The sequence below is a fragment of the Struthio camelus genome, chromosome 1 (genome assembly GCF_040807025.1).
Source record: "Struthio camelus isolate bStrCam1 chromosome 1, bStrCam1.hap1, whole genome shotgun sequence".
Taxonomy (NCBI): Eukaryota; Metazoa; Chordata; class Aves; order Struthioniformes; family Struthionidae; genus Struthio; species Struthio camelus.
In genome coordinates, this window is record NC_090942.1 from 106,322,517 (window position 1) to 106,349,301 (window position 26,785).

The 26,785-nt window shown below is 48.5% G+C and overlaps 1 protein-coding gene across 4 annotated transcripts in view; it reads left to right on the top strand.

The window, feature by feature from the left end:
* Positions 1-345: 345 nt before the first annotated feature.
* IGSF3 (immunoglobulin superfamily member 3) overlaps positions 346-26,785 on the top strand; it is a 109,269-nt gene continuing 82,829 nt past the window's right edge. For 2 of the 4 annotated variants that reach the window (XM_068910129.1, XM_068910146.1), the window contains exon 1: positions 734-869. In XM_068910129.1, the coding sequence (XP_068766230.1) occupies positions 827-869 (43 nt within the window). In that variant the 5' untranslated portion in view covers positions 734-826. Of the gene's footprint in view, positions 411-733; positions 870-26,785 lie in introns of those variants that run through there. The other 2 variants (XM_068910140.1, XM_068910154.1) reach the window with 2 other exon arrangements.

Genomic DNA, 26,785 nt, shown 5'->3' on the forward strand with positions numbered 1-26,785 from the left:
GGTCGCAACTTGGCCGAAACTTGGAAAAGCCCCGCTGTTCTTTCTGCTTTCTGCAGCAGAACAAAAGGCAGCGTTTTCTGGCATTTCCCAGGAAGCCGGATGAACGCCGAGGGGGCTGCTCCCCCCCCCCCTTAAAACAAAGAAACCCGGCGTAGCTCCTCGCGCCGACCTCGGCGCCACCCGCGGCCCCCCACCCCACGACATAAGCGCCGGGGGGGAGAGGCGGGGAGGGGGTCATGAGCTGCCGGCAGGGACCCGCAGCGCCCCGCAGCCGCGCTGCCTGCCGAGCCCCGGGGGGGCGGCCCGGCCCGGCCCGGCGGGCGGCGGCGGCGACGGTGAGGGGCGGGCCGGGGCGGGGTTTCCCGGCGCGGAGGAAGCGCCAGGCACCCCGCGGTGGCGCGGGCGGGCAGGTGAGGGCGGCCGTGCTGTGCCGGGCGCCCCGGGTTTATTTTTGTAACTTTGCAGAGGGGAAGGGGGCGGCTTTTATTTTATATTATTTTCATTTTATTTCTTTTATTTTTATTCCCTCCTCCCTGTCGCTCCGTGTGCTTCCCGTCGCCGCAGCCGAGGCGGTGTCTGCCTTTCCCCGCCGCCTCTTCCCCTGGGAGCCGGCGGGGGAGGCGGCCGGCCGCCCCCGGGCTGGGGACGGCGGCCGGCTGCGGGGGCGATGCCCCCGCCTGCCCCGGCGCCTGCCCGTGCCGGCCCCGCCGCCTCGCCTTTGTGCCGCCGGGCGCGGCGCGACGCCCGCCCCGGCTGCTGCCGGCGGCCGGCCGCGGCCCAGGGCGGGCGGTGAGAGGCGCCGCCGCCGCCCCGCGCCCCGGCAGCCATGCGGACCCTGCGGCCGGAGCTGGCCTCTCTGCTGCTGCTGGGTAAGTGCCGGCAGCGCCGCGGAGCTGCCGTGGCCGCCGTTGCGGCGGCGGCGGTGGTGGTGGTGGGGAAATCAGTAATTAAAAAAATAAAAACAAAAAAATTAAGGTCTCGTTTCAGCCTATGCCCGCGCTGCCCCGGCGCGGGGATTTTGCGGGGGGGGGGGGTGCGGGGGAAGCCGGGGGCTCCGCGCCGAAGTTGTGAAGCGCCGCGGTCGGGCTCGGGGCGGCGAGGGGGGGTCTCGTGGCCGGCGAGTTGGAGTTGGTGTGTTTTCTTGCACGATGGGCGCAGGGGAAGCGCCTTGGGTAGGGTCGGCTGCGCCCGCGGCGGCGGGGACAGAGGTCCCCTCGGTGGTTCTTGGAGATTGCGTTGGAAGGTAGAGGGAGAGCAGTCCCTGCTCCCGTAAAAAGGCGATTTGATCGCTGTGTGCCGTCTCTCCCAAACTCCCCCTGCACTTCCACGACGAGCTGCAGGTTTCGCCCTTCTCTCCTCGCCTGAGATCTGTGTGCCGTTAAAAGCATCTGTTTTTGTCCCATCACACTACTGTCTGCTTAGTGGATGACTGTACATAGCCCTGTAGAGCACTTTGGGATCCCGCTGCTGGGAGAGAGACGCTGTAGCAACGCCAGATTCTTTCCCAGAAATTTGGGAAGAGCAGAATGCCAGACAATTTAAAAAAAAAAAAAAAAAAACAACAACTTAGGTTTTTGCAACAGCCGATGTGCCTAGCTCAGTATTAATGAGTCAGTAGGAACGTTTGTGGAAAATGCAGTACAGCACCTTTGCACTGTTTTCTGCTCGTGTGTGCATAGGGACGCCTTAGGGTTACTTTGATTTGCCTTTTATTAGTAAGATTTTCTGCCAGCATTCATGCTCTTGAAGAAAAAGGAGCAGAGCTGACAATCTTATTGTCGTAAGAGTTGTCACATGCCCGCTCTGCCAATTTGGAAACTGTCTTTACTTTAATTGCAGGTATGTTTCCATGTCTTTAATTTGCGTGTGTGTGTGTACGTGCACGCACTGGTGTGGCTTTTCATACTGTCTGTCTGTCTTTAGGAAAGACAAAGAGAGATGACCCTTTGAAATGGTTTTGGAGAGGGTTCAAACTTCCCTTAAGCAGCAGCTCTCTCCTCCCGGTTCACTGAAAAACATCTGAAAGCTAAGTTTATCCAGGATTGCTTTGCTCTGCGGTTGCAAGCAGTCTATCCTAGTCTGCAAGAAGGGTGTAGATGAACTGAAATTGCTGGCTGGCTTGGCTTCGAGCGCTGAATCCCTCCGGTTGCAGAACAATAACACCCTTCTGGATCAAGTATTCCTAATATGGAGCGCACGGGTGCCGGTCTGATGCCGGGTGGCCCTGGCCGATGCAGTAGCGCATCAGCAGAGGGCATCGTGTTGCTGGAGGTTTTCGTGCGAGGCAGTGCAGAAGCAGCACCCTGCCCGGCCTGGGCTGCGCACCCCGCTTTACGCTGACCTGCCCAGCCCGTGCCCTCGCCGGGTGCCAAGTGGAGCATCGCTTTCCGCTCGCAGGAAGCGGCTTTCTGATTTTGACCTAAAACTAGATGCAACTTTTCCTTTGTCCACTGCAGCAGGCTAGCTGTGAGGGGTCTTCCGTCATCCTGAGAATTGGTTGCTTTTCAGTGGTCCCCAAACCCCATGTACACACCTGGTTTGTAAAAACACTGTGCTGCTACACTCCTTACGTTAACTGTAAGCTGTATTTTTAAGAGTAGGCAACGTACCACTTGTATGCTTGGAATTAGTTTCTTTTGGTGTTTTTCACCTGGACTTTTTTAAATAGCTGACATGCGTTTGCCATGCTACCGATTTTAACAAAACCGGATCCAACAATGCCTCAAAGTGCAGCCTGGAGTTGCACAACAGTGCTTTAAGTTGCTGTTTTCCAAACCAAGGCATCATTTGACTTTCTGGGGAAAAGGCTGAAGCGTTATTTCATAACATAAATCTCTGACTGGATAGAAAAAGGACCATAGTTTTCCAAACAAGGAATGTTAACGCTATGATATATGGTACTATGGGGTGACTGTACTGGGAAAGAGGTACAACTCAGTTTTTCCTTATCCTTTTGGAAACCCATTAGAATCGCAAAAGGAGGAATCGTGGTTATGGAAAGAGCTGGTGGATGATTTAATGTAATATATCAACCCTTAACTAGCTAACAGAATCCAAGTAACTGCAAAACCAGGTTTGAAAACCCACATCTGGCACGTGGGTGTAACATTTGTAGATCTCTCCTGGTTTTTCCCTCTTGCTGCAGTGTTTGTTACAGGGTTCTTTAAACAAGTGGCACTTCATCACAGCAAGTACAAAATGGGAAAATAGAGCAAGTGCTGTAAATAATCCTCATGCAGTGATGAGACCATTAATACTTGTGCCAGCCAGTGCTAATCCTATGTGTTGTTGCAAGATTTACCTTCTTTTTTTGCAGGGATGCATAGTCTGATACTACTCATATTTATTGTGTAATATATAGGAAGCACAATAGGCTTCTGGGGAACGCTGAATTCATTCATGCTGGTGACTGGTTTATGAATAGTTCTGTTTCTGAGTCTCCTGCAGTACCCAGAATACCACCTGTGAATGCAATTTACAGCTCTTTGTGTTCAAACATTGCATATGTATATATGTACATAGACTCATTACCCTCTTCCTCTCTCTATTCATGCATAGTAATTGGTGATTTATTTGTGATTCCTACAGGGGAGCAGAGCCAGCGTAAGGTCTTGCAACTGCAGATCACTTGTAAATGGCATGCTGGACTGAAATAATGATGCTGAGGTGACTCCTAGAGAAACAAGGGCTGCTTTGAAAGGCCTGTCTCCCGGCAGAGTCTGCCTGGTGGGGAAAGGGAGCAGGTTGGGAAGCACCCGTGTGCGGCCTCGCTGCCGTTAGCATGCTCTGCTCTTCCCTATGCTTTGCTGCTGCCTGGCCCGGAGCAGGCAGGGATTGAAGGAGAGCAGCGGCTGAAGCACAAATGTAGATGTATCGGAGCCATGTGCTGTTTGGTTGGAGGAGAACAGACAGCAAAAACGGCAGAGTGGGTGTTTGCATACATGGGGTTTTGGGGTTGTTTTTGTTTACCGAAGCTAGCGGCCCAGGAGTGCTGGTGGTGCCTCATCAGCTCCAAGATGCGTTGTTAGCAGCGGCGGCCAAGATTGTGCCTCCTCCATCTGCCTCTGCCCAAAGTGCGCTGCTGCCAGCCGCCTTTTCGCAAGCGGATTGTGCTGCCGTCACCCGTGTCCTTGCTGCCTCTAGATCACCTTCCCGGCTGGCGTGGGACCTGCGCTGGTCCCACCTGAGCTGCAGCGGGCTGCAGCTGGGCTTCTTTCGGGAACTGTGCCAGGCTGAGGCTCTGGAGATGGCGCGGGCCGTCGCTCCGTTCCCGCGCGCAGCTCAGCAGGGTCTTTGAGGTGCCTTTGTGCCTTCGGAGGCCGGCCACCTCTCCGTGCTGTAGCCGCAGCTGTCAACGCCTGGCTGGCAGGCTCTGGGCCAGACTGCGTGGCATCCTGAGGCTCCTGCAAATCCTGTTTGTTTGCATAGGAGGTTTTGGTTTATGTGCGTTGTTGTCTTCTAGTTGACCTTCCGCCAAGTTAGACTTCTTTATTAAAGCAGTTTTTATTGTAAAGCGAATGCGTACTTGGAACGTTTTTAACAGTTCCATTATGTAAGGAAAGGCAGAATAAACAGCTGTGCAGACCATGAAGAAGGGAGCAAGAAACAGAAGATCCTGCAGAGTTTGGGAAGGAGAGAATCGTTTCTGTATTGGGAGACTTACTGAATGTTTAGCAGCAGGGAATTGCTTTAAAACAAAAAGAAAGAAAAAGAAGTTCTTCCTTTCTCTCTCTCTCCCTCTCTCTGGTCGTCTTTTCTACTTCTGCAAAATCAGTCACGGATTCAGCAGTTGTCCTAAAGGTTATACAGTCTAGTATGAAGCCAGAGGCATATTAGTTGCTTTAACACACTTGGATGAATCATAGAGCGCTATAACCTGAAAGAGTGCTCCTCGCTGTGTGATAGTTGGCAATCTGCAGAGCCCGCCCGGGAACTTCTTGCACCAGGAAAGCGGTCTGAAAGGAAGGGGAAAGCTTTTTAAATACCATTGGGTTTTTTTTCTTGTTGCTAGAGTTTTTCTGCTTGTGATCTGACTCGTCTGATTGTATCAAGGACATTCAGGCCCTGGAGCCAATGTCTGGAGAACTGCAATATTGTGACTTGCCTCTGGCTTTGAAGTTGCTAAATACTCCTTAATACAAACCTGCTAAATTTGTTTTGACATCATTCTGATATTGATATCTCTTTTCTATTCTTCTGTAATACTCTTAAGGAATAGTTCTCTGGTTAAATGTTTGGAGACATTTAGCATCTGTTTCTTATCAGCTATGCAGAGGCTAATAATACTGATGCCTTTCTAGACAAAGCGGGGTTCAATTAAATTGCAAGGCAAAGAAGTTCAATCTGCAGCTGTCTTCTGTGGGTCTAGTATGTCTGTGTGTATATATGTGATTTCCAGCCCTAACCTATCGCTTACCCTGCCTCCATCAGTGCACTGAGAACATGTTTCCAAATGATGTATGTTAGTAAGCTTTTTGTCGTTAGGAGATTTAATTAGAAAATGGCAATGAGACAAGTGGAAATCTTGCCTTTCTAGCTGCTGCTAAAGTCACATTTCGATAATCTGAGAGTAATTGAACATGAGCACAAAAACAAACCATCTCAGCTAAATGAGAGGAGGCTTTTCTCGAAAAGGGAGAGAGCATGGTACTTGCACAAGAACTTCAAACCAGCACTGCTCCTGAAGGGAGTTGCTCCCATGCTTGCTCCTGCCTGGTATAAAGAAGGGAGTGTGCAGGCAAGGATGTCCCCATAGGGAACTGGTTTGAGGGTTGAGAACTAACCCCGTGGTACGCAGAGGTATCGGGGAGCTTGTCTGACTTAGGACAAGATCCGTTTCTCACATGGTCCTGCGGGCATTTGTGGGGGCCCAAAGGAAGGGGTGTGCTGAGGAGGCGCGAAGCACGAGGGGGCAGCTGGGTTCACGTGGCAGCACTGGTGGGTCATGGTGGTTTGCTGAGTGTGCGGCAGAGCTTCAGCACTGTGGGTCCTGGGCATGCGAGCGACTCCTTGGCCCAGCCAAACAGGTGAGGTTAGTCAAGTGACTGACCACAGTCGCTGCATGAACAGTGTACTACCAGGTCTGCCTTGGGTAGTATTTACTTTGCAGTTCCTGGCTGCAGCTGCTGCCTGTAGCCTCCAGTGATGACTGCTTTCCAATTCTAGTCTGTTGCTGGTGTTTCCTTGGTATTTCCAGGTACCTTTGCTTCCTGCTGGGTGAGAGGTCTGCAGGGAAGGAAGAGGTAGCCTGTTGTTACGTTGTTCAGAGTGGGGAAAAGTTGACAGACAAGCCAAGTGAAAGCACTGGGAGGAAAAGGAAGGTGAGGAAGTCACCTGGTCAGAAGGATAGATGAGAACAGACTCTGGAGGTTGGGTCTTACCTACTGCTGGGCCTTTAACCACCACACCCGTTGCTTTTGAAGCTTGAGGCTCCTGAATGCAAAAGGGATGCGGATTGTGAGGCTGCGTATTCATTTTCTTGTTCCACCGCGATGTACTTACCGCTGTGCTTGGCTGACTTCTCCTTCCTCACCCAGCCACTGAGCTATCGATTCCTTTTGGACTTGAAAAATCAGAGTGCTTTCCCTGCCTTTTCTGATCTTGCCAGCAGTAAGGAGGACTTTGCCTATTAGGAAGGAGCGGAGGCTGTTGAAGCGCAGGAATAAGGAGATTTCTCTGCATTTTCTGGTAACAAAGTTGCCTCCATCAAGATAGCAGAAACCATCCAGATCCAGAACATACACTGTGAAGAAACATATGGGGCAGCTACACAACCATTAACTACATCTAGTGTTACTCAGATGACAGCTGTTTGGTTTGGTCTTTTGGGTGCTGTTTTTCTGGTCCTTGCAAAGCCGTTCCCTGGGGAGGCTGACATGGTTGGAGGTGACTTTGATATACAGTCACTCGTAAGCAAAAGAATTTAGCCACAGCAAGTTTGGTATGTGTCTTGTTCACCCCCTCTGTTCCTTAATCTGCATGCAAAAGCAGCAATGCACTGATAGCTTCGTTGCCCGGCAAGCACGTTCCCTTCAGCAGTCCCTGCTGTTGCAGGGAGAATAGTAGGGAATAGATGAGGCATCTGATTTCCTTGCCCTGGTCTCTCTGCCTCTGGCACACTGTCGCTTTTATGGTGTTTGGTCTTTGTTCGGAAGTTGATAAGCTTGTTAGAGGGAGCAGGGAGCGCAGGGTGAGGTAGATGTGTTGTCCTGTGGACTCTGTAGAGCTAAATGTGTGTTATGCATTTGAGAGGAACTCGGCTATGACCCAGGCTGCTGTGTGAAGTTGGGGGTTTCTGAGGCTTTTAGAAAAAACGGAGACTAGAAGATGAGACGCTGAGCCCCCAAAAAGGAAGAGGCTTTCTGCTTGACTTTCAGACAAAGAAGGGCTCTGATCTCTCATCACAGCATTAGTATGAAGACTGGGCTGCTTGGATAAACCAAGATTTTACTGCTTAGCTAGATCTTACTGTCTCTGTTCAGCATGATCACCAGGGACGTAAGAGTCTGCCCAGGTTCCTCCAGATCCCTCTGAAAGTGGGGCTGGATCTTGAATAAGAGCCACTGGAGAAGGCAGATCTGTGACAGAAAACTGTTACCAGAAGTTGCCCAGAGAACTCGCTGCTCCGGAAAACCATACGGCTGGGATCTGGCACTTATTAACTAAAGTTATTCAGTACCTAGTATCTAGCCATAGGGCTGTGGCTGTTTGCCAAGCTAAAATTACCAATGTCAGTGTTGGGCCTTGTTGGTTCCTTCTTGCTGGCTTGAAACAGGAGCTCCCAACAAGCATGTGTGCCAGCCCTTCTTCTAGTCTTGCTTCTTCTTACAGCTATGTAAAGTCTTTGTGGTAATTATAGTACTTACTAATATTTATTCCCTTCTAAGCAATTATCTGGATGCGTTTATTTCCGGTGTGCTTTCAGAGTACTCTGCCTGCTCACACTATGTCGTTTCATCTCCCCAGGTCTGTGCTTTTCTGCTCTCCCCCTTCGCTTCACGCAGTGCTTGGTCCTCAGCTTCCTTCACCCTCTGAATATGCTGTCAAGGTTTGCTTTTGCCCTCTGGAGATTCCTGTACTGTGTCTTCCTGCTCTGCTGTCTAGTCCCTCTATAGAGGTGGGACCTCTTGCAGGAGTTTGTTGTTTAACCGCCCTGCCCGGTGCTAGGGCACTTGCAGGGGAGGGCACGGATACCCATAGAAACGAGCTGGCGTTGTGCCATCTCCCAGCTTTCTGCTGGCTGCTTGTGGCCTGCAAACAGTATCTTAAGAGCCACTGCTGGAGGGTTTGACCTTTATGCCTGCAGTGTTATCCAGCATCTGCAGTGGAAGTCGGAGCATGCAAATTCCAGTGCTTTTTCTTCTCCGGATCTGTGATATAATCATAGACAAGTTGCTCTGTCTCTGCTCTCTGTGCCTTAAAATAGAGAGAGTGACTTAAAAGGTGTCCTGGGATTTTTGGAGAAAAGGTGCACTATTAGGGTTAAGGTTTTGTTTGCTGTTGTTAAACAAGCAGGCCACTTTTTTCTTATTCTTGTTGAGAGTGCAGCACAGAAGAGATTGTTATGCCCTGATTGATTTCACTGTTGATGTTGGGAAAAGAAGAAATCGATTTTTACTTTGAGCTCTCTGGTGTTACTTAACTGCGTGCGTTCTCTCGCTTCTCCAACCAGCTTGGTGCAAGAAGGCTTTTCCCATGTGAACAGGGCCCCGCTGCCGTTACGGGGAATGGCCCGCGTGACCGTAGCTTGGAGCTGCCACGATTCATCCCAGCCCTCAGTGTTACAGCAGCGCAGTTAATCTGTGGGTCACTGGCACGTAGAGAGCTGTTATGTCTAATCAGTCCCATGCCATGAGCTAGTCAGTAGTTAAATCTGATCCAGAGCGTGTAGCTGCCAAGTCCTTTAAGTTGCCAAGCACTAGCTCCTTTCTGCTGTAAATAAGGCAGACCTGAAGAAGATGAGCTTCAGGTGTGCTGCCTGCGGCAGGGACCAAAGCTCAGCCCAGGACCGGGGTGTCGTGCCCGGGATGGGCCACGGGGTGCTGGTCCCCCACCCCATGGGCGGAGGGGCTGGGGGGCGAGTGATTGGGAGGAGGAATGAGAGGTTGGAAAGCAGGGAAAGCTCAGAGGCCCGCTGAGGCAAAACATATCTCTGTGAAACCCTTCCCCAGCCAGGTAGTGGAGCTGCCGCCAAACTGCCGGGCACCGGGGGTCTGACTGGGGGCTGTGGTGGGCCAACCGCCTTTCCTCACCTGCCCCTTCTGCTGTCGCTGGTGAAAAGTTTGACAGCTCAGATGGAGACAGGATCTTCTGGCCTTGAAATTTTGGCTTTGCTCTTAATACCTTCCTTCTGTTTCTTGCTCTTGAGGGGCCTGCTGTTAGCTTTTAGTTAGCGGGTGGGAGACATGGGGGCTGGGACGAAAGGACAGGCGACTGGCTGTGCCAGGCTCCTGCATAACACTGCATATAAATCTACTGCTTGTCTTAGTAGGGGGATATCAAAATGTCTTCTGCTTTCTCATCTCAAATAGCTCTTTCCCCCGCCCTCTCCCCTTGGCTAGATATCGTGAGAGATGTGTTCAGAGGTGGACTCTCTCATACATCGCTGTTGTTAGAGTACAGGAGGGCCCTGTCTGTGTTCTTGGTCATATTTAATCCTTTGCTGAGATGCTTAGTTTTGTTTCCTCCTTTCTTTGCTTCTGCTGCTGTTGCACTGCATGCACTCTTCTCTAATTTTGCGCTTGTGCCTGCAGGTCCCTTCCTTAGCCCTGGGGTAGCCTCTTTCTCCTCAACAGTGAGAGCTCTTCTGTGGTGTGCTTAAAAATGCATTTTCTTCCAGCGCTGAAGATGCGAGAGAGCTGGGGTTAAGAAGCTGCTTCCACTGCAGATTCTTTTAGCTTTGTGGGGCAGGCTGTGGGAAGAGAACGTTCCCGTTATCTTTTTACAGGGAATAGCTCTGCAAAAGTAAAGGATGAATGCAGCCAATTGCTACGTGCACCAGGCTGCAGTTAGTTTGCCTCGGCTTGAGCCATTGCTGGGAGCTTGGTACAGGAGCGTTGCCACGCTCTAACCACAGTGTGAAGGAAGGGAACCGTTTACTGAAGCAATTACACAGATTTGCTTCTGGCTGCAGCGCTTGGGCTGACTCTCCTAATGCCGGCAAGAAGTGCTGTACTCCTGACGAATCACAATAGCGAGGTTGCCTTTACGCAGCAGTCTGAGCTGACTGCGCTCAGTGGTGGTCTCCCTGCAGGGTCCTCTCCTTGTTCTCGCATCAGCACCAGGGCCCCTCTGTGAGCCATTGCAGGAGGGGCAAGTGGCAGGAAAACCTCCCTCGTGGGAGCTTTCCCCTGGTAAGTAAGCTGATTTCATAGTTGTGCCAAGTCAGGTTGCCTTAAGCTGTGGGGGACTGTTACGTGGGTGAGAGGTCGTCTTGTCCCAGATTCAGGGAGGCCCCTCTGTGGAGCCTCTTCCTGGAGGCCTGTCCCATGCTGGCCACGTGTCACTCCTGTTTCTTCTGGGTATCGTCTGGATGATGAAACCAGGTGGATCAACCTGTCCTGGTCTTTTGACTGGCTTGTTTTGGGGGAAAACGTAGCCCCTCACGAGAGGGATGAGTGTGAGGGAACCTTTACTGTGCATTGAATACCTAATAGCTGCTCTGACGAATCCGTTGGGATGTGTTACTAAAAGCATCCTGGTGATCTTGGTGTAATGGGTATGACCCTTGCAAAACTACTTTCTGGGAAGCCCCACCCAGGACTTTGTGCTCAGTGCATGGAGGAGGAAAGTGGGGATCCCCGCAGGGGTGCGTGAGGCGGAGGGAGCTGGGCCCTTTGGGGCATGGTGGTGCCAGGAGGTACCGTGTGCTGGGGCGAACTGGTAGAGGCAATACATGTGGCTTCGACATTGGAGGGACGTAACTTGGGAGACCTGGCCCAGCACCAACTACCACTGGTATTGCGGAAGTGTAGCTCACCAGCGATGCAGCTGTATGGAGGCCACTTACATCCCTAAAAGAGATTTAATCCGAGGGAAGGGTAATTTTCTTTATGGAGACATCTGGGTTTTGGTGGAAGAGAGGGAGATGTGTGCAGGAGTGTGGTGGCCCCAGCTAAGGTGAGTCCCTGCCGGGTGCTCTCAAGGCTGTTCTCTGGCAGTGCGTGCTGGGGGGCTGACGCAGGACTTGGGCCGCAGTGGCTAGGGCAGGGGAGCGATATCCTGGCCAGCTTGCCTTAACCCTTCCTGATGTGCTAAAATCTAATCTCCTGATAGGCTGAGAAAGAAGAGGGCTGCTTCTTAGCTGCAAAAACGATGGGCTGTCCTATCAGGATAAATAACTTGGTAAGATTCCCTCAACCTCCTTCCCCCTCTGGTGCTGCTTGAAGAGTTGCATGAGAAGTGAGAGTTCACCAAGTGCTGGGGAGCTCTCAGTCGAGCCATGGAGATCCATGAGGCTGGCAGTGGTGAAAGCGTGAAAATGGGACTGAAGACACAGAAGTCCGGTTTTCAAATGGGTGTTCTAATTTAAGGTCACATACGTGCTTACGAGTGCTGTCTTACAGGTTCTCATAGTTACTGAAGGGATGGGCATCAGTTTCTAAATTATTCTTGCGAGAGGGATGCAGTTCTTGAGTGCAGGGTGAGGAGAGGCTTCTGGGGAAGTGTGCCTACTGAGCTAGAGGGTGGGAAGCCAAAAATAAATTATCAAAAGAAAGAATTGAGAAATTAACAAAGCTAAATGGGCGTACGCAGCTCTAAGAAAAGGATGTTGTATTTGAAAGAGTATTTTTGAAAACCCATTTGCTTAATCATCTTATAGATAACTTCACTATTTTTACCTTCTTTGCTTTGATGACGCTTCACTGTCTATATAATGTTTTAGCATCTGCATTCTTTCCTAGTGTACAGGCAAAACATATTTGCTAATTTTGAGTTAGCTTTGTAGAATTGCTCTGCCTCTTGGCTGTGAAATAAGTAGGAGTACTGTTCTTGAAAACATTGCTTTATTTTAAAGGTACATAGCTGGTGTTATTCCACTTCTAACCCTCCCCCCTCCTTTTTTTTAAACAAAGTCTCCTATGTCTGCAATAAAATTTGAATGGGGAGTGTATTCCCTTGCCTTTTTAAGAATAATAAAGATTGTGCCTTCAGCTCCTCAAAAGGGAAAAGTAGTGCTATTTGGGTTGAGCATAGTAATCTATTGGGGAATGAATGCCAGATCAAGGGCATTTGCAAATTCTTCTTCCTGTGTGTTTGCAGGGGCTGTGGCATTGCTAGCAGGTTGCTCACAAACGGTGGCTTAGATTATGTCTCTTGCAGGCAGCAGCATTTGCATCTTGCTATTCCTATTTGATCTGTGAGTGGTGGTGAGAGCTCTATACTTGAATTCTGATTTTCTGAGTAGCAGCCTGCAGTCATTAGGGCAGTGCTTAGATCCCAGGGGCTTTTTCTCTGTTTTCATCCTGTTTCAGTAACTGTCTCTCTTGTTATCTTGTTGCTGAATATTTTCTCTTGTAAAAGGAGACTGTTTGTTGCAGTTGTTAAACCTCAAATGTTTTGAATTCCTCCTTAGGGAAGAGGAGGAAGAGCTCCTGAGAGCAGTGAGGTTTCTGCATAAAAAGACTCTGTAGAAACCCCTACCTCTGTTTCCCAAGCGTGCAGCCAGGAGGTGTATTGGTGTTGTCCTACCCAACTGAATTCTGGCTAGTTCAACCTGTGATTCTTCTCTCTTGGTATGTTGCAGGGGTTTAATGTGGTAGTTGAAGTTTCTTTTCTCTTTGGGATGTAGTGATGCTGAATGCCACAGATTGCTTTTGCCAGAGCTGTGTAGCCAAGAGGTGTCAAAAGAAATTACAGAAGTAAGTTTGGTCTTCTGGCTGGAGGCAATAACGTGTGTTTTAGTGAAATGTGCATTGAATAAACATTGGGTAAATACCCTAGGATAAGCTCTGTATGGAATCTGGTGTCTGGAAGCATACTTCTCTTCATAGCAGGATTTAAAAAAAAAGGGTTTGTAAGAGAAGAATTTTGCAGTATATATATGCTTGATTCCCATTGGTTCAGTGATTTGTTGTGTTCCTTGTTATGTTTCCTTTAAAACCAACCAAACAAACTTATCAAAGGATTATCCTAGTAAAATTCTCCTGTGCCTAGTGTTGTCAGCATTCATTCCTTCTCCCACTTCTACAGTGCCAGTGGTTAATCCGGGCTGAGGCTTGACCCAGTGCTGTACTTATGTTCTGGGTTAGTCCTCCAGGTTTGCTAAAGACTATCAGACCTACCTTCGTGGAAGGAGACGGGCTGTTTTTGATTCATGCCTCTCCGCTAGACTGGAGTGGGATGGACAAGCAGTCCCTAGCAGAACAGGCTAGCAGGTCAGTGAGGTGGGCTGTGCGGGAAAGCACATCAGCTTTGTGCTGTAGTTGTTTTTTGGTTTTTTGGGGGGTGGGAGGGCTATCTCCTTATGGAGTGCCACACCACTCTGAAGCGCTTGAGGAAGGATGTGGGCGCATACTTAGTTTACTTGTGGCGGGAGACTGGAGTGGGCGATGGGAAGGGCATGACTCCTTCATGATCATACTTGGCGAGGGTGAATTACTTGCAATCCTTATTCTTGCTTACCTTTTTAGTACGTCCCTTAGTACCCAGATGTGTGGTAGCATTGGTGAAGTACTGCGTAACTTGTAAAATTGACTTTACTTTGCAGCAGTAGCTGTCTCCAGCTTCCCTCCCACCTAATCTGGTGGTTTCTAGTCTTCCTGTAAGTGGGAAGAAAGGAGCATTGTAGTGGTATGGTAAAAGTTCCCAAAAAAGAAAAAAACAACCCAAAATAAATGGAAAAAAAAAACCCCTCTGCGGTAATGGAAGTCTCTGTGGCTCTGTTTCCTCTTGCTCTGTGCCTTGCTTGACCTTGTTGTCTCCGTTTCCCTTTATGCCTCAGCCCCACAGTTCTGCTCCAGTGGGTAACTTCCCTCACAGCACAGTCACTGGCCTGTGCCTGTTGGCCTTGGGAGAGGTTGCCCTCTGGATGGTACATGCAGCAGTGTTGTTAGTGGGGTGTGGCACAGGTCCCTGATTGTCTGCCCCACACGCTAGGGGGGCTCGTGTTGACCGTTCAGCATGGATACAGCAGGGCAGCGACCTGTGTTTCCTTATGCAGTTGCAGGTCACAAAATGCCAAACACTCAGCAGTTTGGGGCACTTATTCTGTGCTCGTGTACCTGGCTGTTAATCCCCACCGTGGGGTCCGGAGCCTTTCAGAAAGGAATTTCTTAAAGATGGCGATGTTAGAAAAGAAGAGCATAGTGAGGTTGTCATCTGTCACACCTGATGGACACAGGGTGTGTGCTGACCCTCCGGAGGGTGGAGAAGGGGTTGCCTCTCCTCCCTCTGTGGCATGGGGGACACTGCTACGCCAGAAGTGGTGGCAAAACACAGGTGTCCTCTCCTGCGCTGCCAGGCCCAACTTCTTCCTCGAGGGAGCCCGACTGGATGGGTCAGGTCCGGAGTGAGGAATCACTGATGCCTTTTATCTTTGCATCGATGCTTCTCCAACTCGATCTCCATCCAGAGTGGAGACAACTTAATAACTTCCCCCTCGTGGCCTGGCCTAAGACCAAGGCTCAGGAAATCTTGTCAGCATGCTCACCTACTCATGAGCTAGGGCTCTGCTTTAAGTTTAGGTGTCCAGCAAAATGTGTCCCTGAACTAAGCCAACAGCAGACAACTCTCTGAGCTGAAAAAGTTTTATAAACAAACACGTTCCCCAAACATGAACGTGGTGCTCTGCTGCATTACGGTTTCTAGACTGTTGAATTGCAGGGGCAGGAAGGGGGGTGGGGAAAGAAGGCGAGCTGCCTCCTTTTATCTTCCCTCTCTGTATAGCAAACACAACCGAAAGTGTCTTCGCAGGCGGTTGAGTCTCCCAAGCCCTGCTCGTTTTGCCAGAACAGCTGGATGCTTGCTGATAGAAATCAGTGGTGACATGAGAAGCAGTTTCCTTGTTCTCGCTGTCCCCAGCCCAGCACCTGGTGTCTGGCATCAAGCTCAGTTAGCTTGCTATCTTGCTCCCTCCTTTCTCACTGAGAGACCAAATGGATCCCCTGGCCACAGGAGGCCCTGGCAGGAACAGGCACCAACCTGCCCCAGCGTCTACCAGACATGGAGGAGAGCAGGTGGCGACGGAGGGCTTGGGCTGGACGCCTCCCTGTCCTTGGATAGCAGCAGCCTTGGGCACGGGAGCTGGCTTGTGTGTGCTTTGGGACAGATACCAAGAGCAGGCTGAGCAGCCAACTGTGCCTTGTCTTGTGAGCCTGCACATTGCGTTTAACCTTGCCTGCATGTCCGGAAAACAGCAATAGTATTTCATACCTGTTGGGAACAGGCGTTTGTGAAGCTGTGCTAGAGGATATTTAAATGTGACTTGTGCCAACTCTCACCACTGGAGGTGCTCTAGTAAACTGGGGAGGAGAGATAGCATCAGCAGCTCCTTTGGGCTTGTTCCTCTCTGCAACTAGTTCTGCATTTTGGCTCTGTCTCCCTCTGCCTTCCTTTCTTCTCTCCATCCTTACGCTGGTTTCCTCTGGATTTGTCAGACTCTGACGGGCCTGGAGCGTGTGTGGTGCTTTGGTGCAGTTGCTGTATTGGTTTAACTTGCATCAGTCAGTCACTATTAAGGCCTATAATCAGTGTAAAAATCTCTGGGGTGTAGCTATTTACAGGAAAAAAAAAAAACCTTCCTGACTTGCATCAAACAAGAGTTTTATTCTCGTTAATTGAATTCCTCTAGAGTCTGATAACTTGGGCATGTTGAAATCAGATAAATAGAACGCCTCTCTCCCTGGTAGCTGTGTAAACCTTTCCGTAACTGCCTGATCAGAAGGGACTAGGCTCTGCTAAATAAGTAGCTGAAGATCAAAACTTTTGCATCCATCTTTTAATCCTAGAATTTAGGCAAGAGGATAATAAGCGCTGTGTACTGGCAGAGGAAGGATTTGCTCCTCCCCCCCACCCCCTTCTTAATTGATTAGGAAAGATTTTTTTTGTTTAAAGTGACAAATGCTGTTTGGTGACCCTAAGACACGTATTCTGCATACAGAAACTGGGACCATGCCCTGGGGATGCAGGAAGGCATCTGGACTTGCGCGCGGGGCGTAGTATTACGGAACTGAGAAAACTCCTCGAAAAAATCAGCTCATAGCTTTTTCCACATTCCAGATATGAAGCAAGGTGGCAGTGGCCACAGTTGTGGAGGGCACGTCCCCTTCTTCATTGCATCTCTTGCTGAGTTCTCAGTCGTGGCGCCTAAGGCAAGAGCCCTTCTTGTTCAGTCAGCACTGCTCCCTAGCTGGGGCCAGCCACTCTCTGTGTGCCCATGTTCTCCTGCAGTGGAGAGGTACGTGGCTCGCCAGCGCTCACCTTTTGCCAGCAGGGCAGGTGCTTGTCTCGGTTTTCAGCCAGCACCGTTCTCCTCCATGGAGTCTTCTTGACTTTCCGTCTCCCCTGGTCTTGCCTGGTCTCACCATTGTTCTTGCGCCCTGGACTTAGGCTACCCCCCTCCCCCCAGCCCTTCTTCTGTCACCTTTCTTGCCCCGTAGCTGTTTCCATTACCAACGCAGTGGCATCTCCCCCCCTCCCTGGGATGCTTTCCACCTTCTCTCCCATCTCCTAGCTGCACCATCTGCTGCCTCTGCTCCTGCTGTCGTGTAGTGCAGTGCTGCTGGCGCGAGTCTTGTGACCGCATTGACTTCCTGTCAGGGAGAGCCCTCCACTCCTCCCCTTCTGCCTTGTTCCTAATAAATGGTTTTACTTCTGCTTTGCTGAGTGGTATTTTCCACCAGGCCTGATAGCCTTCGGGTTTGCTCCTCAAGTCTTACAGACCTTCCAAAGAGGACTGGCGTACAAATAAAAGCCCGCCTGGACCTGGTAGTTCGCCTTGTGCTCCTCTGCTTCTCCTTCCCTTTCTCAAACATGGATTTCCTAACCTCCATCCTCTAGCCATTTTGCTTGCCATACGGGTCCCAGGTCATTTGCCCTCACCTCTCTTACTCCCCTCGCTGCTGTTAGCCTCTCCCCCTCAGCGCAAACTTGCCCCCCCCACCCCCCCAGCAGCTGCTCTGTGCCTTCAAGCCCCGTGGGCTGCTCTATTTGGAGCTCTTCCTAGCTCTAGCCCAGACCTCTGCCTGGCCAATTTGTGGCCATGATTTACTTTGCAAGGGCTTTCTTAATAGCTCCTCTCTGTCATACTCCATCTTTATCTTCTTTGACTTAGCAATTGCCCTTGCAATAACCACTTTTCTTCTCTCTCTTGGAATAGTTTCCTCCTAGGCCTGCTGTCTTTGCCTTCTCCTGCCTCTAGCAGATCTTTTTTAGTCCTTAAGAGGATCCCTCCCCAGTCTCAGTTTTTTGTAAGGCTTTACAGAGCTCTTTCTGTGGTCTTCTCCACCTCTTCCTATATTCACTGTTCCTGGGTAATGTTATACACTATTAAAAATTGTACTGGTGTCACTCTGCTGATATTACAGCTTCATAGTTCTGTTCAAATCAAAATCTTGACCTCTGTCTCTAGCACTTACCTGCATATGTGCATACATGTTCACCTGATTCTTTCTGCTTAAGACTTGTAAGCCTTCTTGTAAGACACTTGTAAGACACTTCCTCTCCATCTCTGCAGCTGAAACTTGTCCAGGCTTTTGTGCTTTCTTGCCATTCCCGCAAATTCTTAAATTGGTGGTTCCTCCTCTGCCATGCCAAAGCTAAGACAGTTGTCTTCCCTTTAAAAGCCCCTTTTAGCCTTATTTCACCTTGTCTCTTCCAGTGCTGAAACCTTGGCTCTTCCCTCTGCGTGGTTTGCGATTCCCAGCCTTTGTCTCTTGCTAGATTTCCTTAGGCTGGTTTCTTACAGAAATGCAGCTTATCTGATTGCGCTGCCTCCCTCTGCCTCCCCTTCCCAGATAACCTGGGAGCCCGTTGGCCAACTGCACGCAAATTTGGCAGGAGCAGAGCTTGCGGGGATTAGCAAATCCCTACAAGTTTCATGAAGAATAACTAGCCAAGTTGAGGGGCGGCAGGGGGCTGAAGCAGACCCTTTTCTTCCAAGGCTCTCGCTGTGCCTCCAAATGACTGTGTCAGCCGTAAGCAAAGCTTCAGCTTTGCTTCAGCTTCCCGTCAAATCATTAGTCTTGGAGACAGCCTTCCAGTTGATGGCACAGGAAGCTAGGCTTCGTTAATTCCCTTGCTCTTGGGGCTGTTTGCTAAAAATGGGGGGTTGGCGCCTTCTTTTTTCCCTTCCGTGTACTTAGGAGCAGTCCGCAGCGAGCGCCTGCAGCCCTGCTTCCCTTGATGCTTTGCCACAAGGCCTGTTAGAAACCTGGCATCAGCGGTCTCCTAGCCAGCTCTCGGCATTTCCTACCGCACGGATTCGCTCTGCCTTTCTCCCGTGCCTCTCTCCATCCATCTGCCGCCCCTGTCATAAGGTGCAGTTTCCCAGTACAGCTGAGCTGATGCAATATCGCAGCTGCTAATGAAAGGCCATGCACTGCCCCCACACTGTAGCCCCAGAGGGGAAAAAAGCGTTCTTGCTCTTTTCCACAGTGGAAACGAATAACTCTTTCTGTGGGTTGTTTTTCTTTTGGCTTGCTAGGGAAGTCAAGCATGGGGAGAGATGTGCGTGTGCTGCTAGGAGCAAAGTGAGTGGGGAAGCAAGAGAGCTTCTTTCCATGGCAGCTGGGCCTGAGATCAGCTTAACTGCACAGCAAAAATGCACTTCTAACCTGAATTCCTCGGGATGAGGGCGTTTCTGCTGCTATTCCCTCTGCAGGAGCTCACACAGCGAGGCCGCTCCGAGTAGGACTACTTGGTGTTGAGCTAGTGCAAACAAGAACCTACAGCAGCGGTGAACGCAGTTCCAGTGCAGTGATCCTTCACATCTGAGTCTCCTTCTTACTCCTTGGCAATAATATCATGTTATGACTGGGTCTGAGAGGGGAGGGAGGAGTGTGCCTTTCTTCCAGACTGGATACAATAGCGACCTAAATGCTTCTGCATGTCTTTCGTTTCTTCCTTCCCAAATGCCAGAAAGCACCTGTCCTCCCTTTAGAAAGGGGAGCCTTAGTAATTTGGTGGCAACTGCTGAAAGACTCTGCAGCATGTCAAGCTAATAAATTACACTTTAAAGAGCCATAGAGTTCTGACGTCTTAATTAGCAATGAGAGGCAGCAGGTAGCTGAAGCAGCTCGCTGGGTCTGTATGGCTCAGTTTCTGGGATGGTCTCTAACTGAATCACAGAGGTTACGAGAGGCGACATCTTGCTGGCACGTAGTGAACAGAGATGAAACCAGAAGAATTCAGGGAGAGAATAGAAACTGTGGTTGCATGGCCATCCTTTGCATTCTTGTGATCCTTTATGGTGGGATGGGAAAAATGTTTTGGATAAATGCATGCTTTTAGGCAGTACACTTGACTTTAGGAATAACTTCATTTGCTGTTTACCAGAAAGCTGCTTCTGCTGAAGAAAAGGTACAAGATGACAACTTTGTCTTGCACATTGGATGTTCTCATGCTGCTGGTCATGGCTGAGGGGCATGAATGTTTCTTTAGCATGCTAGAAGGAAGCGGGAGAGATGGCTCGTGGCTGTGTTCATTTCTAGATACTGCACTTGATATATCTCTGCAGTGCTTTTTTTGCAGGATTGGGTGTGCAAAAACAGATGGGGAACCAGGTGCAGAGTCCATGACAAAGAATGCAGCTGAAGTGCTGCAGGAACTGTGTCCTTTGGGAGGCAGCCCTGAGTCACAGCACATCTGGGAAAGACAGCGTATGAGGTAGCCTGGGGTCCTCCATCTACCTTGGATAAAGGAAGGGGGATAAAAGTGGGAGGGAGGGGTGTGCGGCAGTGTAGTTTGTCTTCAGCTCTTCAAAACTTTTTGTGTCTGTTTAGCAAATTATTAAGTGTCTCTTAAAAAGCAAATGATTTAGGGAAGAACAACTGATAGATAGCTGCTTGAGGATGCAGGCTTGGAGCCTGAAAAAGGAGATGCTCCTGCATTAGCCCAGAAGAACAAGCATGCTAGTAAAGATCCTAAAGTGAGTCAGAGGGAGCTGAACTCCAAAATGTCATCGTTACCAAAGTAAGAAAAGACCTGCGGTCACTCAGAGGAAGGGACAAGGGAAAAGCCAGGCAAGCAACTTCTAGGAGTATAGAAAGATGGGCCAAAAACATGGGAGTTCCTTTTAGGAGATAAAGGGAGGGCACTGCGCTTGTGTATGCTCCCTTCCTCCATTCATTCAAAATGAAGACTGTGAGAAGTTTTCTTTTCCTTCAGGAAAAGGAAGTTTTGGAGGAAGATCAGAAACCAAGGTCTTTACAGATCAGAAGTATTTTGGAAGACATCCTCATGAAAGCAAGAGAATTCCTTTAATAAGAAGCTAGATAGTAAATACTATTTCTTTTTGGCAATGATGTTCTGAAGATGGGATGTGGGACTCCACACTGTCTCCTGGGAGAGTGTTTTAAGCATCTGGGATGTTATGAGGTGAATTACCGTAATAATCAGGGCAGTCTGTTGTTTAATAGTGGGAGTGACTGCAGAGCATGCAGGAAGATGAAGAAAGAAGTGACATTAAAACATGGTTGAGCGTGAAACAGAATGAAGTTTCTTATTGCATGAGAGTGAGTGATCGCACAGGGAATAATGTTTGACAATTCCTAAGACTGACCGTGACTGTTAAACCTGTAGGACCTGAACACTAAAGAATGATAATAAAAAGAAATTCAGAGGCTGCAGGGCATAATGAACTATGTCAGAAATTTCCTACCTAGCTTTATAGCTCGAACAATTTCATTATTTTTTCTTTCTTTCTTGATAGCTTGGAAACACAGACAATCTAAGAGTTCAGTAATTTGAAATTTATGTTGACGCTGCGGAGCTTTGGCGCTAGCATGACAGTGCTGAATCTTTTAGAGGTCTGGAAGCACTACTAGAGATGCAGAACTAAATGGTTTGTCCTTATACGTGTTTTAAGAGCTAAAAGAACAGAAGTAAACATGCACATATAAATGTTGGGAGACTTCACGTTTTGTACAGGGTTGCACTAAATCTTGCAGTGAGTACCTGTAGTTGTATGTTCAAAGTTCATACTGGTAACGAAGCCGTCACTACCTTTCCTTGGAAAATATAAAAGTAAGCAATGATTTAGGTATTCCAGCTAGGCCGCTGTAAATGCTGCTGTGTCAGTATGGTGGTGCTTAAGCAAACCTGGAACAAGCAGTAGTGATAGAAGTCACCAGGGCATGTATTCAGTGGGCTGTAGAAAAGAAGAATTCCTAAGGATAAAACACAAGGAGCAGTACAAGTCACAAGTAATGTGTGGGCAATTCAACAGTTCCTGCCTGCATATTTTCAATATAAATATAATCTGCAGGGAGCTTCTGCTTGCGTATTTTTCCCATGATGATAAAGGTAATGATGGAATGGTGTATGAAGAACATACTGATCTAAGAGTTGGGAAATTTCTGTTTTCTTGACCTTGGAGGAAGAGAAAGAATTGGTTAAATGGATTCTGTACTTGAAGCAGAGGCTATCCCATGAAAAGAGCTTATAATGCTACCTGAACTCTCTGCAGTTTTGTGAGATGAATCAGAAATGGTACTTCCTTTGGGGGGGGGGGGAATGCAAGGATTTCAGATCATAAGAGACTCTCTTCTCAGCAACTTTGCAGGAATATCTCCTAATTATAATAATCAGTGGGTGCTTATTAACCTGTAGGACAGGTTAATAACAGTGTCCTAACCTGTAGGACAGTCAGCTCCATCTTTCTCTTGTACCTTAGTGCATGTTGCTATCCACCTTTTACAACAGGTACATCAACTTCTTCAAAGCCCATATGAAATTAGGAGGCTGAGCACCACAGGTTCCCGATCTCATAGACCGATGAGCAGAATGAATGTCCCGCCATCCTTCCCCCTTTTATAAATATGGGGTATCACTCTTTTCTCTTACTGCGAGTGTGGTTGGCTGTGGACATGTGGCTCCATGACTTTTCTTTGAAAAGCAATACTGGCTCAAAGAGTAGTTTTAGAATTTAACACAGCCGAGTAAGTTTAAATTTATTTTCTGATGGGATAGCTAATGACAGAGCTCGAAGAGCAGTGAGATCTCCTGTAGTACAGCCCCTAGGGTAGGTTCATCTCCACCTGCAGTATTCCTGAAGAAGTTAAATGTCTGTTAAAGATTCCCTAATGTGAGAGACTGCACAGTGCCACAAAGCGGTCTCCCTGGTACCTCGTCCTCCTTGGAGGAGGAAAGTTAAAAATATATCCATTCCCCCACCTAACCTGAATCTCTCCTGTTCAAGATCAAGCCTTATTGTTTCATGTCTTCTCCATGTCCAACATAGACAATGAATTATTCCTTCCTCCTTCCAGCATTTGTAGAAGTTTAAGGGCTGTAATAATAGAGGTGATCTGTGGCTCAAGAACAGGCCGTTCTGAGGCGGTGCTGCAACTCGTGTATTTTAACATGCATAATTCAAGACACAGAGAAGGAGCAGTCAGAGGAATGTGACATCCGTATAGTATGACGTTTACTTGAAAAAAATCACAAGGGCAGATCACAATTAACACTGTGCAGCTGTAGAATACCAATGCTGTACTGTGGATAATAAGGAAGTCATCCGTCAATATAAAGAACAGATCTGAGAAGAACCAAAGGATGAAAACTGGCTCTGATCTTGGTGAGGGGGTTGGAAATCTATCTGGATGCATAATTATAACAGAGGTACGAGACCTTTTTCACAGTTAGAACTTGGGAAGCTAGTCCCAGGCCAGAACAATCTATGGTGATTAAAAGAAATGTCACCTCTTTCATATTTATTGAAAACATTTTTCTTAAAAGACAGTAAACATCTGCTGTGGAAGCGAGGGACTGTGCAAGGGAACAGCTAGCAGAGATGAGTGAAGGCAGTTGTGTTGGAAGAACAAAGAGCTTCATTGGCTGGTCCTGTCTCGTTTGCTTCTGCTTTGATATTCCCCTACTGATTGTGATATTTCCATACCAATTATTGTATAAATTGTTCCTGGCTGACCTCTCTACTTAGCTATCTTTAGTTGGCTCAGCAGTGGGAGGAATTTTGATGAGAAATGAATAGCTCTTCTGGGTCGGTTCAGGAAGGACACTCCATGTATGGGGAGTGGCGCAATCGTGGCAGGAGTTGAGGAGGAAGATCCAGGATTGGGTACTCCTGGCAGCATGACTTGAACATCAAAGCAAAAGGGTGGAGGATGGGGACAGAGTTGTTCTGCAGGTGGCTGCAGCCAGCCTTTCAGTACATTCAACTCTCTTGGTGTGACAAAAAAAAATGCATCAAGTGAAATACTGTCAAATATTTGCCCAGAATGAGGCTTTGCAGTAATAATGGTGGGGGAAGGGCGTTGTGCCACATGTTTTCTTCTGATAGCATTGTTTTTTTCCGTCTGGCAGCAGGTTGCAGTGCATTGAGATTGTCCCTGCTGTGACTCATTTATGCAAAAATTAAGCTTGAACCTAATTTTTGTTTGTGCACATTGACGGGAGATTTCACAGAATAGCAGGTGCACATTGCTAGAAGATTGCTTCTGTTTTCCTGTTGTGGTGGGGGGTCTCCTATAGAGATTACATTCATCTTCAGTAGATGGAAAAATAAGAAAGCCACTTGAGGTAGCATTGTCAGTGGCTGGACAACTGTGGAGTTGGAAGAGCCTTCTTGAAATTAAATACCATTTTGTGGACATCAGTCTCTGCCTTTTCTCCTAACTCAACAGCAGGACTAAGTATGGAGCTGGTCTTGGTAGGAGCCTTCCAATGTCCTCAGAGAGAGGTGAGGCAATCCCCTAGGAAGCATTGTGCCTAAGAGAGTTGGAAAAATAAATCTCCATTAAGATGGAGAGTGAGCTTGGCATACGTTACCTGTTCCTGAATACCTCCCTAAAAGCAAGGGTCGTCCTCTCTCTGTGCAGGGCATGGTGCTGCTGCATGAGGATGGAGGAATGGAGACCCTGAGGAAGAGGGGTTTGCGGGGTAGCCCAACTTGCTACCCTCCCTGAGGCATCCTATAACTGTATGTACTATGTTACTTCATGAGAGCAGCCAAAGCAAAAACTGCTGCAGCTTGAAGGCTGCTCCTCTCTGCCCCACTGTGTGTCGCTGGCCGTGGCATCACCCTGCAGTGGTGTGTTCAGTGCATGTGTTGGGGTGTGAGGGCGCCTGAGCAGAGGGGAGGGAATAGAAACTGAGGGAAGCAAGGCATTGCAAACACCATCAGTAAAACAACCAAGTCTTTGGACTCTGCAGACAGATGTGAAACCATCACTGAATGCTTCCTCGCCTTTTACGCAGTATTCTTTCTTCCTCCCCGGCGGTCAGAGGATGCTAGTAAGCCTACTGTGTCCTGTGGTGCCAGGGCAGGGCTGCAGGAGCCAAACACAGCCGGAGGAGTTTTGGCACTTACCTCAAGCTGCGCCATACGTTGGAGAAAGAGGGCCGCCCAGGCAGCAATTCTTGGCTTCTGCGCTGTTCTTGTCTGCATGACAATCCTTGAGCGCACCTCAAGCCTGCAGGAGAGGAGCAGTTGTCACAGCATGTGATGCGCTTGGCACTTGCACCTGCTCTTGGGTTGTCGCATGCCCAGAGCATCTCTCAGGCTAGGAAGTAGTCGTTTTAACCTAACTGCTCTTTAGCGCTTGTCTGAATTGTCTTCATTGCTGGGGACTTTCTGTCAGGGCCTGTAGTCTACTGCAGGTGCTAATTTGCAGTAGCCAAATGTGATTTATGCACACTCCTCTTTCCTTCCCTGTGTAGAAGCACAGGTTCACCCTTCAGTTTTGAATGTGTTTTGGGGGAACCAGCTCATTTGGCTGTGTTCAGAGCCTAGATTGCTATGATTCTACAGAAAAAAGCTGAAGTAGTCTTTTTTTTTCTTTTTTTTTCTTTTTTTTTAGTTTCTCTTGTAGCATAGCCTGCAGGCCAGATGTGACCCATATGGCTAAAGAGTATAGTCTGCAATTATATAGTTTGTAAAGGGACATTACAGCTGTACCAGTTCAGTTTGAGTTCACGTAGTTCAGTATCCCATTTTGCAAATTGACTGTAGACAGATAACTAGGCAATCGTGGCTTGTTTTAAGAGTCTCCTGAACCCAATGAGATCTACCTGTATAGTAGTCCTCTTTTAAGTACTGGTCCCATCTTCAACTGAACCCGTGTAAACTTTCTGTATCTGCAGCAACCCTGGGCAGGTGATTCCCCAGGTCTGCTCTGTGCAGTGGGAAGAACCATCCCCTTTGTTCTGAACCTGAATCCTACTAGTTTTGGTTGAGGGTCCCTGGTTTTTAATCTGGAAAAGATGGTAAACAGTCAATTATTGACTACCCTCTCCATGGTAAGCGTAACTGTATAGACTTCTATCCGACCTTTTCAAAGTCGTCCTTTTTGCCTTAACCTGCTGCATCATTCTTTACACGGAAGCCATTCCCACCTTTGATCATCCTGGTTGCTCTTCTCTGAACCTCTTCCAGGAACACCTATAAATGGAACAAACAACAGCAACAAAGAAAACCCCGAATGTGTTGCACAAGGGAGAGAGAGTGGAAGAGGAGGACTCTCTATGGAAATGTTGTCTGATAACTGTAGTCAAAGGCACAAAGAAATTTTTTAAGGAGAATTTAAGATCAGCATGCAGTTCACTTAATGACAAGTACTACTTTGGAGCCTTTAAGCGAGGAAAACTGTGCTGTAAAGCTGCAGGAGTTGATAAAGGCCCTCAAGCGACATCATCTGTTTGGTGTTCAGAGCTGTCATCCCTATGCTTGTGGAAGATGTGGAAAATATAAAGGCTTGGGGAGGGGGGTGGCGGATAATGATTGGAGACCCAGGATGATATTCCTTCAAGAGCAAAGGTTTCTCTTTTAGATTAAAGGTATTTTGACAGTGACTCTTGATTTCTAAGCTATCTTGATGCAACTTGTTGTTGTGCCCCTGTATGTGGTGTAGGTGTAACCTACACTTTATAAAATGGGGAGAGTGTTTGTGCAAGGTGTTCCTGGTCATTCTGTTCCTCATTTTCAGTTATTCTTTTGTGTCAATGTTGTGGTAGAGTTTGTGTGCACAGCCATCCTTTCTTTTATTCTACCCACTTATCCCTTGTGATGGACCTTGAATCGATGTTCTCAGGTACAATTTTGCGTGCCTGTCCTTATAAAAGGGACCTGAATATTCATCCTCCTCCTCCCCAAAGAGTATGTGCTTGGTACTTTCTGAAATGGCACGTCTTCAACATGTTTAAAATAACGCACCTGAAGTGACCAGTTCTGTCTGAAGACGTGAGCTCTGAGCTCTAACTGTCACCAGATGGAAAGATTAGGTGGTGCCATAGTCAATTGACATTGCTGTAAAGGCATAAATTTTGAAAAGAGTGCATGTTAAGAACCCGTGTTGCAACACTTCTGGGTGAAGTGCATCTGCTAGAGGAATGCACAATGCTGCTTTCTTGCCCTTAGGTTGAATGGAGAGGCATTTAAGCCTTGGCTGAAACATGGAAAAGGGCACGTGAACAGCCGAGCGACTCGGATGTGACATTTCTCTTATCTGAATCCCCTTGCCATGCAGAAAAAGCTGTCCCTTTTCACCCACTTTTCAAAAGTGTTTAACATGAGAAAGGCCATAGCCCCTGGAGAGGGTTTGTGGGGAGGTGCCCCACTTGGGAGTCCTCCTCCATCCCCTTGCTGCCTGACCTTGAGTCTCATTGCAGG